This window comes from Uranotaenia lowii, chromosome 2, assembly GCF_029784155.1.
Source record: "Uranotaenia lowii strain MFRU-FL chromosome 2, ASM2978415v1, whole genome shotgun sequence".
Taxonomy (NCBI): Eukaryota; Metazoa; Arthropoda; class Insecta; order Diptera; family Culicidae; genus Uranotaenia; species Uranotaenia lowii.
The window spans coordinates 189,715,283-189,733,226 of NC_073692.1; the positions used below are offsets into that span (position 1 = coordinate 189,715,283).

The window sequence follows — 17,944 nt, forward strand, 5'->3', positions numbered from 1 at the left end:
AAAATCAAATGAAATAGTTTTTGATATATTAATGATGTCATTATGCATAAACCACCAAATGCAGTAATTTTTGGTTTTGCTCGAATTAAATTTTACATTGTATTTTAACCCTCATCCGCATTAGGGTGTCATTTTGACACCATTGCATCATTATTTCGGCTCTCGGCTTTGCTCTCTGCCCAAATCACCACCCACCGTACCTACTCGGAGAGCAAACAAACACATTTTGCTGGACGTGCTGCTTGTGGTTCTAGAAATTCAGGAATGATTTTACGTTTATAATTTTCATATTTTTGTGAAAGCTCACAGCGTGATTTGTTGCACCTCACTAGAATGTAGATTAAATTTGCTTTCCAATGGATATACTTTTGATTGGTCCAAACAAAGTGAAAGCACTGCAAATCCGGGTACAACCTGACGGTGGACCACAAAAAGAGATGAAATTTCAATTTGTAAAAAAAAAATGCGCAAAGTAGTGAACTTTGAAAAATTCCAGTAATTTCAATTTTTGATGCATCAAAAATCTAAAGACAGCAAAATGTTAGAATTTTTATAAAGTTTGTTGTCATATTTTTTCTAAAACTATACCATCGCTCAAACAGTATTTACTAGCAGTCGAATGAAAAGTAGGTTTTTAGGCCATTTTTTTTAACTTTTTGTGACCATTTCATTAAAAAAAAATTTAAAAAATATTTCTTGTCTTCATGATGTAGGCATTAACTTCAGTTTTCATACGCATAAGGCAAATATTTATTTGAGATCTTCCTTCGAACTCGGTCGAGAAAACACGTGTTTTGAAAAAATGGAAGCAAAAACTGTTCTGTTGGTTTCGAGAGATTGAAGAAGTGATTTCCCGATACGGTTAAGTGTTTTAAAGTGCTACGCAGTGTTTTTTTTTCGTTAAAAGCTGTTCTCGATACTTGTTGAACCACATTTAAGTGAATTTCCTGCCCTTGTCGTTGGCCAACGTTTTGGACAAGCCACGGATTTTGTTTCGTCCTGACTAAACAGTTTCTATGTCTAGTTCCTTCCAATCTTATAGTACTAAATGGGTGTTTATTCTCTGACAGATGAGAAAGCAAATGTAATGAACACTTTTTCGATAGAAACCGTAAGGACTCGGAGAGGAGATCGAAGTAGTCAACGACATGAATATGACGTGTTTTTTCGAGCTCCTAATTTTCTTCAGTAAATTTGAAAAAAAAATGGAAAATTTGAAGAAATCAAGTGAAATTATCGTTATTATACCGATCTGGATGGGCTGAATGAAGCAACCAAAGTGTTTAGATGAATTCTACAGGACTGACCACAATCCTAAGCCCCCAGCGTGCCCGTCATATAATCAGACATGCGGTCAGCAATTTCGAGCGAGCTTATCAAGCGGCGGAAACTGGTTCCATCTTTGCGGGTTGTAGGACTAGCAGTACAGCACCGATCAAATCTATACATCTGTGAAAATGGTGTTCCGTGGATCCTTTCAAGCCTGATACAAAGAAATTCTTGGAGAAGTAGCAAGAAACCCTCAAGCTAAGTATTCAGAATTTTATCTACATTTAAATCTGAAGTTTTAACTTTTGCAAAAGGTTTTTTATATTCATAAAACAAATTTTTATCTTAAATTGGAATTCAGCTAATAGTTAGTTGCTGATTTAAGATTTTTTTTGGTAGTTTTACAAAAATGAAACAAAATTTCTCATTGATTAAGATCAATTAGATTCAGAGCGGAAGATAATTTTTTATAGTTTAATGTTTCGAATCAAAGGAAACACTCGCTAACTTTTGTGCTAAAGTTTGAGCAACTTTAGATAAAAGTTTCTACCAATGTTTCGATTGGCTGAAAAGTTTGCCTCGACTGTTAGGAAATTTTGTTATGTATTTTATTTTGTTTTTTTTTTTCTTTTTTTTCTATTAGAGATTCACCTTTGTTGGAACTATGGAAATAACTTTTTAGACCTCTAACTACTTACGCAATGTTTGCCAAGAACATGATTTTTTTATTAGTCGCGAAGAGGGCTAAAATACATTTTTTTTTGTCTCGATAGGATTTAAAAAATCATTAATTTTCAAAAATTGCAGCTCTGACTAAAGAAATTATTTTGATGATAAGTAACTTGCAGTTTCAATGTTAATTGAAAATAAACTTTGCATGAGGCCTTACTTGAGGATAGATATTTGAATGAGCGAGTCTTAACTTAATTATCCTTATTCTACATTTTCATTTGCTAGAAATGTATAGAGCTCAAAACAGGTTAAACAAAAGATTCAGTTAAAAGTTTAGGGATTTAAAAAGATTTGAAACTATACATGATGGAACCTTTAAATGGCACAATCAAAGAATGTAAATTAAAAAAATAAGAGAATTTCACTAAATAGTCCATTTACTCATTCAGTTTAGTTTACAGTTCGAATCAAGAGTTTCAATAGGAAACTTAGGCATTTCAGGAGATCAGAATAATTAGTTTTGAGTGGCCACATCATTTACCAAAATGATTTCCATGCCACATCCCCTTAATCCCCAATCAATCAGCGTGAGATTTGTGGAGGGATGGCGTACAGCCGGTCTCCGCAAAACAAATCATCACATGTGCTGCACTTCCTTTCCCTCTATCGACTACACGGACTTGGCCGGCGTCGTTATTGGTTCAATTTAAAAAAGGAGATTCTCAAAACTGTACAGTGAGATTGTATTGCTTGTTCCCAGCAATCTTTCATTTGGTTCATTGTGCAATGTTGATTATCTCGAACCAATCACGGAGTGCAACCATTATGCCATTGGCCAGGAGGGGCCGCAGGTGGACCGTAGTTGGTAGCAAGCTCAAAAGCTCAAGCTCAAGCATAAGGCAAATATTTATTTGAACGTGAACTACAAAAGTTTTCGTGAGGCATGTTTTTTCGGATTTTTTTTTCTTTTATGCTGAATAACGAGAAAACTTGTAACTTTAGCTGTATATAATGTTCTAAACATATTTTACTGACATTATAAGGTTTCTTTTGATGTAAGTTTTGTTTAAATCGGTTTAACACGCCAAAGGTTATAACGATTTGAGCTTGTGGTGTCAAATTGACACTCCTAGTGCTGATTAGGGTTATGAAATCTAATGCGGATGAGGGTTAAGGAGCTTTTAAGAGCTGATTTTCATCCGATTTTTTCAACGTTATTTTCATGAACTACTGGATAAACGAGAACCAGCGATTTGGGTTTCGGATGTACACGGATAAGCAATATATTTACGGTTTTAAAGATCTTGACGAGAAAAGAAAAAAAATACTTTTGGGCCAAGAAAATCTACCGACACCGTGGTAGAAAAAAGTTGTGGATTGAAGAAGTTGTATAATCTCTAAGGAAACAGTGGCATAAATGTTCAGCTAGCGTTTTTGCCACTGTTTTCTTCGAAATGCGTAATTCGATTCTTTGGTGTGGGCGCCCTTATTATTCGACGGCAATTTGTCTCCAACATTCGAAAGCGAAAGCGTTTTACGGTACACGCCGACAAACATGCGCGCGCATCCATGTTGTTGCTTTGAATTGGCTGTCCCCTTGATGATACCGGTGAAATGAACGTCTGGTCTGTAGTCCTGGCAACAGAATGGACAAACAAAAAATCTTTACTCGTTCGAGGTTAAAAATCCGGAAAGGACGGAAAAATGAAGTTCAAGGTTTATAACACCAAAGAATCCAAATCTAAAGAAGTTATTTCGGCTCTCGGGTGGTGTAACAACGAAGAAATCTACAGCTGCACCGATGACAATCAACTGGGTAAATGGACTTCGACCAATCGGGAGTTTATGCAGGTTGCCAAACTGCCGGATGATTTCGTTCCGACTGATTTGCACTGGTTGGTGCCTAAGGTGGCCGCCGTCAATAGTTCCGGTGGGGCTGGGTCCAAAGGAAGTGATACTTTACTTATTAGCAGCGCCGATGGAAGGTTCATCATTTTGAACAAAAGTGCTCGCGTTGAGCGGAACATTTCAGCCCATTCGGGAACCATCGTTTCCAGCCGGTGGAGTCCTGATGGTGCAGGGCTGTTGACGGCCGGCGAGGATGGCATCATCAAAATATGGTCCCGATCTGGTATGCTAAGATCAACTGTAGTCCAGCACGAAGGACAGATCCGATGTGCCAGATGGGCTCCCAATGCGATGGCTATAGCCTATTGCCAGGGTTCGTTTGTTGCCATTAAACCGTTGGCGGCAAACAGTAAAATGACCAAATGGAGAGCTCATGATGGAATAGTCCTATGCATTGCTTGGTCCAATAATACGGATCTGATCGCTTCCGGTGGGGAGGATTGTCGGTACAAGATTTGGGACACCCAAGGGTCGAATATTTTCACCAGTGTCAGTGATGATTATGCCATCACCTCGGTTGATTTCAGCCCGGATGGGGAGCTGCTGGCCGTTGGAGGATATAATATGCTGAAACTTTGTCACTATTCGGGGGTAAGTATGAGTTGTACTCTATGATCCGATTGCCACCAATTCCCCTCTTTCTTAAACGTATTATTGTTTGGGTTCCTTCATTCAAATTCAAAATACATATATGTACCGTAAACTGGGGGAACTTTGATCGCCGGGGTAACTTTGATCAACATGAAATTTTCGCAGATAATCACCATTAACCAAGTCTGAAATGAAAATATCTGAAAACTGTTTTCAACGTTTGAAAGCCTATACATTGAGTTTCAAATAGACTAAATTTGGTTTGTAGTTGGAGATTTTTTTATATTACTTAAAATGTAGTTTTAAAGTTTTAAAATATCTGTTTTGTCAAAGACTCACGAACAAACACTTTTCCTGATAAAATGATAGCATTTAGAAGCAAATGGGTTGTGTTATATGAAAGTCTCATGTTTCTCTTTAACTTTCCATAACCTTTGAAAATTTGATAATTTCAGGTACGAAGGATGTACCAAGACGAACTCAGAACATAAGATTTAATAGAAAACAGTCTATGGAAACAATTTATCAACAGATTTAAAGCAAAGATCAAGCCTCCTAGAACCTTTGAAAAATTTGCACCATGAACCTACACTACATATGCCAGGAAAATTCGAAGAATGGCGAAATAAATCAAATTTAATTGTTTGTTCAGTGTTTTTTGAAAAAGATTTGCAGCATCTAAAATTTAAAAAATAAACCCATTCAGTAATGTTATTTGAAATAAAAACAGTTGCTGCATCGCAATTTTTTAAACCCGTTAACATTAGCCTTCTAGAACCAATTTTTTTTTTGGTGAAAAAATCACAGAAGCTTAGTTTTATGATTACAAACTACTTTTGTTTTACCGAAAACTTTCTAGATGAGACAATTTGGTAGGTATATCAAAAAATATACGTACGTCTATGTCGACACAAATCATCGTACATGACGTTAGAAAAAAGCATATACCTACCAAAAGTGGAGGCAATATACGTACATGTTTTCTTTATTTTCTGGTTTACGACATCGACAACATCATATGTGATGTCATTTACGATGTTAGAAATACTTTGGTACTTTATGTCGCATTGGCGTCGTTTTGTACGTTACATTAAAGGATTCGATTCATGCGCATTTACGATGATGGGAGGATTGACAGTTCCATCCACACTTTATGCGATGTGTGTTTTACCCTTTTACGACTTGAAGCGATATGATGATAAATTGGCGATTTAAGTCCCCCCTTATGCGAGGTATGTTGAACTCTTGTACGACTTGAAGCAATCTGACGATGAATTGGCGATCTAAGTCACTCTTTATGCGAGGTGTGCCGAACTCTTGTACGACTTGAAGCAATCTGTCGTTGGATTGGCGATTTAAGTCACCCTTTATGCGAGATGTTTTGTACTCTTGTATGACTCTAAGCAATCGGACGATGCCCAGCCAACATGAAATCGTAAAAGAAATCATGGTTGAACTCGTATATAGATGCAACTCAAATCGGAATCGTACATTTACGATTTCGATTCGAAAGTAATTTGTGTACCAATAAAATGCTTCTTAAGAAATCTTATGCGATCGTTATAAGATTTCATTTGACATCGGCGGAACTAAATACGACTTCATCCAACATATCGTAACTAAGTCGTATTTCATTGGGAAGTTGGGAATCTTCTACGATGAATAAACGATATGGTCGAATGGTAAGTGTACATATTTACGATTCCGATTTGAGTTGCATCTATATACGAGTTCGACGATGATTTCTTTTACGATTTCATGTTGGCTGGGGTGTAACTAAACTTATCCTAAATTCGTAAAAAGGAACAATACGAAAGAGTCCAGCAGTCTTCACTGCTCATCTGGATAAAAGATCAAGTTTAGTATAAAAATTAGAATCCAGAATCAGATGAGGAGCAAATCTATGATCGGGTTGCGGGATAAGGATTCAGATCCAGAGTTTGGATCCAGGATCAGCACCATATTCTGGTATTAGGGTTCAGAATTAGGATTAAAAATTTAGGATCAGCATTCAAGATATGTGTGAGGATGCAGAATTTAAATCCCAGGATTGAAAATCAGATTCAGAGTAGGATTGGTCGATCTTGGATCGATATCTGTGAGATGGATCTTTTGAACACAAATTTCCGATTTTTTTAATGGATTCTTTAGCCTTTGAAATATTGATTAAATCGGTTTATTTTCAATCCGATATTTTGAAGTTTTTTTTTTCTCAAACGACTGCTGTCCCTTATTGGTGCTACCATCGAATCGAGGTCAACATAAAAGATAACTTTAAAGCCTTCCACATTAGACTGAGTCGATTTGGGGTCATTTTTGAATTTCTCAAACCCTGGGGTCTTAAAAGCTTCGTTTTGGTCCAAAACTCATCCATGATTTTTTGCAGAATTTTTAAGTAACGTTTACATGAGTAAATTTGAACTTTTAGGTTTGTATGGAAAAATTGAATATTTTGTACTGAAAAATCATCATCATTTTTGTTTCTTCTGTGGAACCGAGCCTGTTAATGGTTTTTGTGCCAATTTATAAATTCCTTCAAGAAAATTTTCTGCTGAACAACTTTGTCGAATATCATAACTTCGTATCTTTTTAGACAAAAAAGTTATAAGATGTTTAACATGTAACGGACCTGATGCCAATTCCAACGCAAAGTAGATTTGCAAAAGGTTATTGGCCAGGGTACCAAGAAGCGAACACTGCTACTCATCAGCTTTGTTTTTTTATTCAACTTTGTCAGCAAGAACTCAAGTGGGTCCGGGGCCCAGAAAAGTTCTTGTTGGCAAGTCAATTGAAAAAAATAACAGGTGTTGACTGAGTAGCCAAAAAGGGAAATAGAGAGAGAATGAACTTAGTTCTGTTCAGAATGAACTAAGTTCATTTCTTTTTTAGGGTATATATAAGAATCAATTACGATTAATAAAAGGAGTTAGGGATGAATCATCCTACAGGATGAAAATCCCAGAAAAAAAAAAATAAAATAAAATAAAAGGAGAGTTGTGAAACGAACTAAAACGCGATCGTTTACTTCGATGACCGCTCCGCTACAAACAGGTGTATGTCTTTTTGGATTGATTAACCATGAATTCAATTGACACCACTGCTTGTGCCCCACGATGTATGGCATGAAAAGTGGTCTTGCAATTCTTCGCTAGGCACCCAGCAGTGGTGTCAATTGAATTCATGGTTTATCAACCCAAAAAGACATACACCTGTTAAACAGCTAATAACTTTTTTGTCTAAAAACATACGAAGTTGTGATATTCGACAAAGTTGTTCAGCGGAAAATTTCCTGTAAGAAATTTATAAATTGGCACAAAAACCATTAACAGGCTCGGTTCCACAGAAGAAACATAAATAATGTTGATTTTTCAGTACAAAATATTCAATTTTCCCATACAAACCTAAAAGTTCAAATTTACTCATGTAAACGTTACTTAAAAATTCTGCAAAAAATCATGGATGAGTTTTGGACCAAAACGAAGCTTTTAAGACCCCAGGGTTTGAGAAATTCAAAAATGACCCCAAATCGACTCAGTCTATTCCACATTGCCCGGGTTTTTAATAAAATTTTGGAGACAAGTCCGGTCCGGCTCGGATGCCCGGATATTATTAAAAATGCCCGGATTTTGCTCGGTTTTATTCACATTTTTCGGAAAATGGAACAAAAATCTCTAAAAAAAACGGTTTTGCGAAAGTTAAATTGGTCAAAATAAATCATCGTTTTTTTTTGGATGCTTTAAACATGAATTAAACATTGCATATCTTTCGGAAAAAAATAAAATAATTTCAAATACATTATTCGTTTTCACTTTTGCCTTAAATTTTTGGATTATTGTCTATTGTTTGCTCAGATTTGCCCAGTTTTTGGAATGAAAAATCTTCAATCAATTGCTCAGTTTTTGCCAGGTTTTAAGATAAATTGCCTGTACTTTCCAGGCCCAGCTACATGCGAAAATAATTCTGGAATACCTCCTTACATTATATTTGTCTGTACTTTTGAGGAAAACGTGAACCTTTATCGAATACTCAAGTAATCAAAAGCTCCAAAGAATTTACATTTGAAAGCTTACTTAGCCTTTAACTAAGCATTTAGAGCAATCTACTCAAGTCAAGAATAAAGTTCTTATCGAAACCACAGAAAACAGACGTACAAGCTCGAACAAAAAACCGTCAAAAAGGTGTGTAAAATTTCAAATGCTATCACCAAAAAAATACCTTAGAAACTGACTGCAAACAGTGTCATCTATTGCGCCGTTCAAGAGTTACAAATCAACTTTAAAGTGCCCAGTTTTCGAAAAGGCATAATCGTAGCCAAAAAACAAAAATTAGTTCAAAAAGGGTGTTTGGATTTTTACACAAGTTTCGTGGGCTAGCTTGTACGTCTGTTCTCTGTGTCGAAACTTTTAAGTTGGATAGTTGAAGCTCGATAGAGCGTATTGAGTAAGATCAATATAAAAACTATTTAAAGAAAAATAAAGCGTTTATTTTATATCTACATTTAAATTATTACACTTCTCAAAATAATATTTTAATATTCTTTTCTTGATGAAAATAAGACAATTTTGATACTTGTAAAATTGAACTTTACCCTTCCAGATGATATATGAATACGTTACCTTCGTACCATGACCTGTGGCTGAGCTTATGGTATTAAAAATCACTAGCGTATTTAAATAAAAATTTGTAACCTTTTCAAAATAAACATTTCATCATGTGAACTAAATTGAAAAGGTTGAATTGTATTTATCATTCATGTTACAATATTGATACTTATTCCTTTATAAGTTGAACTTTTGAGTATGTCGTATGAGCTTTTCAGCAGGCTTCGGACGCTCCTCAGAGCCCTACAAGAGCGGTGTAACTTTCTGCTCCGCTCTTTAAATGATGTTGTGAGCGGAGCAAGAGTGGTCAATAGGATCAGAGTGACGATACACAGGGAGCGTTTTTCGTCACTCAAACAACACTCAAAATTGAAATGAGTACTCTATAAGTGCGTCTCCCAAAGAGCACTCTGAAAGTGTACACTTAGTGCGTCCAAGTAATGAATAGATGGTGTTGTTCGCTTTGGTTCGTTTTTTTGGCGGTGTTTTCCGAAGATAAATCAAATAGATAATAATGTCAAATCGGGATTAATGAATCTAATACACTTTGGTTGAAAAATTTGCATTAAACTACAAGCTTTTTTATTCTTCTAAAATCCTTATTGACTATCCAGACCAGCGGCAATCTCTTCACGATAAGGTCCGAATTAGCAACTTTCAAAAACGCCAAACTGAGATTTTTTTTTCATTTTTAGATTTCGTTCATTTCATTGCGGGATGACCTGCTTTAATTTTAAATTTGTTTATATACTTCTGTGTGCGTTGCAACACATCATATTATGAATTCCATTCAAATTAAATAATGAAAAAAGTCTTGAAATTAAACTTCAACTTAAAATCACTTGAACTTTGAGAAAATCGAAAAAGGTGGTTCGATTTTAACTGCAAGCCGGCCAAGAAACTGGTTACTGCTATTGCATAAATAAAGGCGTTTTCAACACCTGGATTCCGCCTTTGTTTATGCAATATAAGCAGAGCTGCTTATGATTTCCATGAATCAAGAGATCTCATGAAAAATTCTGATTTTTTGCTGTGAATGATCCTGATTTTTAACGAACCAACCTCGCAACCCTGAATTGTGTTAAGATGTAAACGATCAATTACTTAACATTATAATAATTTCATAAAACCCTTGGAATATGAACCTCTGCACGATTGCTTGCGAGCTGTGCTTTCTGTGCGTCTTTATTTTTGTTACGAAAGGAAGGGCGGTTGCCTAAAACACACTTAACTACCCTCAGTGTTAACACTAAGAGTACACTCTGAGAGCGACACTTACGGAGCACACATCACTCATGTAAGTGAGTGTCGAACATTTATTTTCCGGGAAGCTTGAGCAAAGTGTGTGCGGTTTGCCGCTCACAAGAGTGCGGGTTCCACACCTCTTTGTGAAGCTTTGCTCTTGCACTTATGAGCAACATCTCAGGAGCCGTCCGAAGCCTGCTTTTCAGTCGTTTTCACTATTTAATTCAGTATAAGGCATCCATCTTAAAAAAAAATTCTTCTTCTTCGATTTTTAGGTTGATCGGTCCTGAAACCATTCAGCTGGATCGATCTTTGAAATTGATCTTTTCCAGAAGATCGAACAATCCTAGATCAGGGTCCAAATCAGGATCTAGGATCTTAATGAGAATCCAGGATCAGGTTCCAGGATCGTTGTACATATAAGATCCAGAATTCGAGACCCATAAGTGAGTTCCAGAGTATAAATTAAGGATGAGTTTCCGAAATACGTATCAGCATTAGGATCCGGAATTCCAAGGTCCAGGATCAGGATCAAAACCCAAAATCAAGAGGACAGAGTGCGGGAGCAGGATCCCAATTCTGGCTAAGTATCCTAGGTCAACAAGGAATCAAGATTGGAATCTGGGATTTAATATTAGGATCCAGGGATTGCCCTCACGATCTAGATCCGAAATCAAGTACGTACTTGGAATCCGGGACCAGGATCAGAATCAAAAAATCGAAGTTGTATCTAGAATCGGAATCGTATCTAGAATCCCGAATCACGATCAGGGTATAGTAGAAGCATTTATGATGATGATCACGAAACAGAATCAATGTCTGGATAAATGATCTTGGATCCTTTATTGAGGACCATGATCCAATATCCGGAACCATGCACCAGGATCTATGTTCAAGATCAGGATTCGAGATTATGATCTGAGATCAGAGTCCAGAATTCGGATCAGGATTCAAGATTCAGAATTCTGGTTCAGGATTCAAGTTCAGAATCGGGAACATGAATGAGGATTTAAATCCAGGATCAGAGCCCAGAATAAAAATTCGATTTCAAGATCAGAATTCAGAATCAGGGTCAAGATGCTGGCATCTTGACCAGGATCAGAATCACGAACCAGAGCAGGATATTGATCTAATTTTGGATCAGAGTCAGGAAAAGGAAACTTGAAATGGTTTTAGGAACCGTAATGTTATTGACAAGTCATCGTGACCAGCTTCGTAATGTTAAAGTATTTCGAATTTATCCGATCTTCCAGAACTATGTTTTAGGGATGGAATTGGCCTCAATTTAAGATCGATTACTGACCCATGTATAGAGAGGGTTTCCTGTATAGGAAAACACTTCTTCTAAAATATCTAATTAAGATTCAAAAGGCGTCGTTGAAACAAATCAAGAAATTATTCATTTGTTTATTTTCAAAGTATTCAATCTCGCGGCATAACTTGATGAACATAATTCCTAAAATTCACTCGGTCCATGGCAACCTTTCTCGAATTTCTCGGACATCCCACATTCGAACATAGGTCGATAGATCATCGTCTTGACGAAGCCCCCTGCGCGATTCGAATTAACTCAACAATTCACTCGAAATCCGCCCACAGCACTGCGTTCCATCCATCGTCGCCTTGATTCGTCTGGTCAGCTTCCGAGAGAAGACATGATTTTCTACAGCTCGTCGAAGTCGAATAATAGATAGTGCGTACCTGGAGACTTGGTGTTCACAGCATTTTTGGAGGATTTGCCGTAATGTGAAGATCTGGTCCGTCGTAGACTGTCCCTCCACGAAGCCCATGATGACTTCCCACGAATCTGTTTGCTTTTGGCGTTAGGCGGCGGAGTAGAATTAGGGACAGCACTTTGACAGCCTCACGGAGACCCCTGCGCCCTTCGACTCAGTCGAGCTGATTCCTGCCAGCGTCACCAGTCGTCCCGGCCCTGAGTTCGTCTGTGGCGTAGGGGTTCTCCAGCCTGCTTTACCAGGCAAATACGCTGCTCCTGACTGCCTTCCTCCGCGTGATGGTATTCTCCATTTCAGTGACAATGGCTCCAGATCGGCATCAGAACCGCTTGATTTCATCAACATCTCCTATCAGAATGTCGGTGGTATCAATTCCTGCTTGACTGATTATCTGCTCGCTACTTCATGTTCCTGCTACGATATTATCACCTTCACCGATCACACTCTCTCCAACCAGATCTTTGGATCCGATTATTCAGTGTTCCGCTGCGATCGAAGCTCCCGTAACTCGCCGTAAGGTCCAAATTCAGAGCCATGCCAATCGATGATGAATCTTGGCATAATCTTGAGATGGTGTGGTCCCGTATCGAACTCGGCGACCGGAAGCTTTACGTTGGCGTACTATATTTGCCTCCTGATCGTTCGAGAGACGTTACCTTAGCTGAATCATTCTCACGCTGCATCTCTAAAATAAGCTCTTTCTGCGCTCCAGAAGATGACATAGTCGTCTTAGGCGATTTTAACATGCCAAGTTTAAAGTGGTGTTCCAGCCAAGCTAGCTTCCTGTATCCTGATCCTGAACGCTCTACTTTTTCGGCTTCTTCGAACATTATTCTAGACTCTTTGAGTACAGCAACCTTACGTCAGATCAACAGTGTTGTAAACGAGAACGGCCGGATGCTTGATCCTTGCTTCGCCAATGACGGGTTCCGTTTACCAACTATCGAACCAGCACCTGCACCGCTAGTTAAAGTAGGCCCACATCACCCGGCTTTACTGGTTACATTTAATATCTCTAGATTGTGTAACCCCGCTGATAAACTTACACCCTTCTACTTGGACTATAAGAACGCCGATCTCGATATCATTTCTCGCGTACTGGCCACTATAGACTTGGAATCCGAACTCGAACTAGCTAACCCTAATGCTGCCGCCGAAACTTTCTCGCACTTCCTCAACTACGTAATCGACCGTCATGTGCCCAAACGCACCGCCAATGCTAAAGGCGTGCCCTTCGAAATTACAACAAGCACAAATCTCCGCATACCAAGGAAGAGTATCGCAAACTCAACTCCGCCTATAAAAAAGCCTGTCAACGTAGCTATCAAAACCATCTTAGTCGAATTCAGCAAAATCTCAAGACTCCTCCAAAATCCTTCTGGAATCACGTCAAGAACCAGCGGAATGAACCTGGAACACCGTCCTGCATGTTCCTGGATGGCATCATGGCGAACTCTGACTTCGGAATCTGCGATCTCTTTGCCAATAAATTCTCGAGCATCTTTGATACATCTTCAATAACTGACGACCAACTGAATTGTGCCATCAGGAGTGTTTCACCACTGGGCTTTTCTTTAAACGGTATTACAGTCGAGGACACAACCATCTCTAAAGCAGCCACTAAGCTCAAAAACTCCTTCTCTACTTGCCCGGATGGGATACCAGCTACCTTCCGGAAGCGTTTTATGCCTTCTTTGCTGACTCCTATCAGGCTTATCTTCCAAGCTTCGCTTGACCAGGCCACCTTCCCCTCACTGTGGAAAGAAGCATACATGTTCCCGGTTCATAAAAAGGGAGATAGGGAAGATGTTAATAATTACCGAGGAAGCATGGATTTATGCCTCAACGCTCAACTACAACTAACTTACTAACCTTTACCTCGTTTGTGCATGAAAGTTTTGCAAAGAAAGCCCAAATTGATGCCATCTATACCGATCTGTCTGCCGCATTCGACAAGGTGAACCATGATATTGCCATCGGAAAGCTCGCGCGTTTAGGATTTTGTGGATCTCTTATTGGCTGGTTCCGCAGTTACCTTACCGGACGTAAATTGACAGTTCATACGGGTAACTGTTTTTCCAGGCAGTTCTCAGCTTCATCAGGCGTGCCTCAGGGAAGTCATTCAGGGCCGTTAATATTCCTAATCTACTTCAATGACGTGCTGCAACTCCTCGATGGATCAAAATTGGCGTATGCCGATGACTTGAAACTGTACTAGTCTATCAATGGCTCCGAAAATGTGAACTTCCTGCAGAACCAGTTTAACCTCTTTGCCTTCTGGTGTGATGCCAATCGCCTACCTTTAAACCGTAATAAATGTGTAGTAATATCATTTTCCCGCAAACGACGCCCGTTCTCAGCCGTTTATTTCCTTGGAAACGATGCAATCTCTCGAGCTCAACACGTGAAAGATCTTGGTGTGATCCTCGACGCGCTGCTGGATTTTAAGAACCACACCAACTATTATGGCGCCAGCACTAAATTTTACTTCGGAAGTCCGGACTTCCGATCCCGAACTTACTTCCGAACTTTTGACAGTTGTGTTTAAAAAATAACAGTGTATTATATGCAACGTTGCCACACTTAAATTTGTATCCACCAGCGTATCTCTACATACTTTAAGCGGGCCACAGACTACACAACATTGGTACAAATGCGATGAAATTTTGTCGCTGTGAACACGATTTGCATCGTGTATGGCACTGCTTGTATGATCGCCCAAACGGTTTGAGTAAAATCGGTCGGGATCGAAATATTTTGTACAAACTACCCTCTGGCGGGGTTGAAAATGTTTTTTAATGTTGCTGCTGTTACTGTTTTCGCCAGCAATCGTTTGTGTTCGTGTGAAATAATACTCTTCCGGGCAAGAATGAGATACACAAACGATTCAAATGAATTTGTGGCAACGTTGATTTTGTGTGAATTTGGCGCACACTTAAATAAAACGACTCAATATGTTTTGGTCGGAAGTCAGCCATGATGCCAGTTCACCAAAGACGTTTATAAATTTTTTATCTAAACGCACAATATATCGTTGACAAAGTCTCCAGAAGCCTGGGTCTTCTTTTCCGCATGACGAAGGACTTTAAGGACATCTACTGCCTGAAGAGTCTTTACTGCAGTCTGGCTGGTTCGATCGATCCTCGAATATGCTTCTGCGGTTTGGTGCCCATATTATCAAAACGGTTCAGATCGCATCGAAGCCATCCAACGACGTTTTTTGAGGTATGCCCTTCGACACTTAAATTGGCAAGACCCTTTTCGACTTCCCACGAAAGCCGCTGCCACCTGATCGACATCGACAAGCTGCAAGCCCGCAGGACCGCCACGCCACTCGTGCTTCTTTCGTCGCTGATCTGCTTTTATCAAGAATCGACTCTCCGCACTTTTGGAAGTTCTTCCACTTAGCGTCCGACCTCGTGGTTTGAGGAATCGGGATCTTCAGCTCTTCGTTCCTGTTAGACTAAACAATTACGGGGCCAACTCTGCAATAATTGGCGTCATCAAGACTTTTAACCGCTTCTCAGAGCATTTTGATTTTGACGTTTCGAAGGTTGTATCGAAGAAGAATTCTAAGTGTTCTTAGTTCAGTGTGGATTTGTATTTGTAGTTAGTCTCTTAATTTTTTAATATCATTTGGATCAATATAAGATCTGTTGATTTAATAATAATAAATAAATAAATAAGAAAGCCAAGAAGCTTCTAAGCGATGATAAGTAATCGCTAGCATAACTGCCGTCCAGGATTTCAAAACCCCCTCCTTCCACTAATCCCGTTGCTGTTCTGTGTCCCAGATCCGGACCATCAAGATGTTTTGGCAATCGGCCAACTTATTATTATTCATTTATTTTTTACCATTTAGCTAGTTTTCAACTAGTATTTTTATTCGATTAAAATTAGCAATAAACTAATTAACTACCATTTGATTAATTTCCAGTGGAGCCACAGCATCAATCGCTTCAACCAAGAGGTCATTGGGTCACTGTACAGCATTTCTTGGTCCACAGATGGGACTCAGGTGACGGCAGGCACCAGCACTGGAATAATTCTGTTTGGACACATCATCGAAAGGCAGCTGCGCAATCGCAATCTCAAAGCCGTTACTACTGGGCGCAAAACCATCACCCTGCAGGACATTGTGGCACGCACCACGGATACTTTGGATTTTTCCGAACGCATTATCAAGTGGGAACTGGGGTATGGTCACTTGGTCGTGGCTACCGCTCATCAAGTTCACATATTCAATGAAAATTATATTAACACACCCATTATCATTGACGGAAGGACGGACATTAAGATTATTATTTTGGGAAAAAAGTAAGTCATTCATTTAAAGGTAGTTTTAAATTGATTTTGTTTGAAATTATATATTTTTAGACACTTCCTTCTTGTCGATAACAACTACATTTGGATCTATACCTATACCGGTCGGTTACATTTGAACCCACGTTTCCCGGCATGCCAGTCTCAGATCCCTCATCTAAACAACCGATGCATCTCGTTGGGATTAGACGTTTTGGCGGTTCGAGACCACTCCGATCAATCGATAATACATGTGTTTGATTTGTTACCGGGAGCAACTCGTCAGGAGGAACCGTACACTATTCAGAGTAAATCGCTAGTTGCTGAGGTAGCCGTCTGTCGATTTGGGAATCCCGATGACCAGTATCTGGTCTTTATCGACGTCAATCGGGATCTGTTCATCACCAATGTACGAAGCGGTTCGGATTATATTGTCCACAAAATCGGTACTCAAGTTTGTACGGTGATGTGGTCCAGCGATACCAATATCCTGGTGGGATTGCACGACTCTTGTTACAGCGTATGGTACTGTCCAGGAGAATCCTGCACTGACCCTACACTGATAGCTCTGACGACGTTCACATTTGACACGAGCGAATTCGGAAAAAACATCACCTTGGAAAACTTCGAGGGAGCCAACGTGACTTTTCGTAGCTCCGGAGCCATTTTTACAGTCTCAGTAAAGTCGTATTGTGTTATACTGCACAAACTATTCGCGGATAACTCGTGGGAGAAAGCGTTAAAGCTGTGTAGATTGGTTCAGAACCAAATACTGTGGGCAACCCTCGCGGCCATGGCCTCCAAACGTAACCAATTAGATATCAGCGAAGAAGCATTCTCGGCCGCTCTTCAGATCGATAAGGTGAACTATCTGAGCCACATGAAGGACCTGGATCGGTCCAGCTCGGAACAGATGGCCGAAAATTCTATCATGAATGGTCGTGCTCAAGAAGCGGAAATAATTCTGGTTCACAACAAGAAAATTAACGAAGCTATTCTGTTTTGTTTGCGGATGCATCGCTGGAGCCGTGCTTTGGAGCTGGCAAAGAAAAACGACACGGGCCTGGAGCTGGTGCTCGGGGAAAGGAGAAAATTCTTGCAAGCTCTCGGAAGAGAGGAATATGATCCGCATTACTTGGAGTTGCAGTGAAATAATCGGTACTATTTGAAGGAGTTTTTGTAAAATTAAAAGTTATTATTTTATTTACATAGTATTCCGTCTCACGACATAACTTGACGAACATAATTCCTAAAATTCACTCGGTTCATAGCAACCGTTCTCCAATTTCTCGGGCACCCCACGTTCGCCAGATCACGCTCCACTTGGTCTAACCACCTCGCTCGTTGCGCCCCCGCTCGTCTTGTTCCTACCGGATTCGTAGCGAACACCTGTTTTGCAGGACAGTCGTCCGGCATTCTCGCAACATGTCCTGCCCAGCGTATCCGGCCAGCTTTCACCACCTTCTGGATACTGGGTTCGCCGTAGAGTCGCGCGAGCTCGTGGTTCATCCTTCGCCTCCACACTCCGTTCTCCTGTACGCCGCCAAAGATGGTTCTTAACACTCGTCGCTCGAATACTCCGAGTGTACGCAGGTCCTCCTCGAGCAATATCCATGTCTC

The 17,944-nt window shown here is 39.5% G+C and overlaps 1 protein-coding gene across 1 annotated transcript; it reads left to right on the forward strand.

Moving 5' to 3' along the window:
* Positions 1-3,611: 3,611 nt before the first annotated feature.
* Positions 3,612-17,944, forward strand: LOC129744585 (intraflagellar transport protein 80 homolog). Its single transcript, XM_055737198.1, has 3 exons — positions 3,612-4,440; positions 15,960-16,339; positions 16,400-17,944. The coding sequence occupies exons 1-3, from the start codon at positions 3,646-3,648 to the stop codon at positions 17,472-17,474; spliced, it is 2,250 nt and encodes a 749-aa protein (XP_055593173.1). The 5' UTR covers positions 3,612-3,645; the 3' UTR covers positions 17,475-17,944.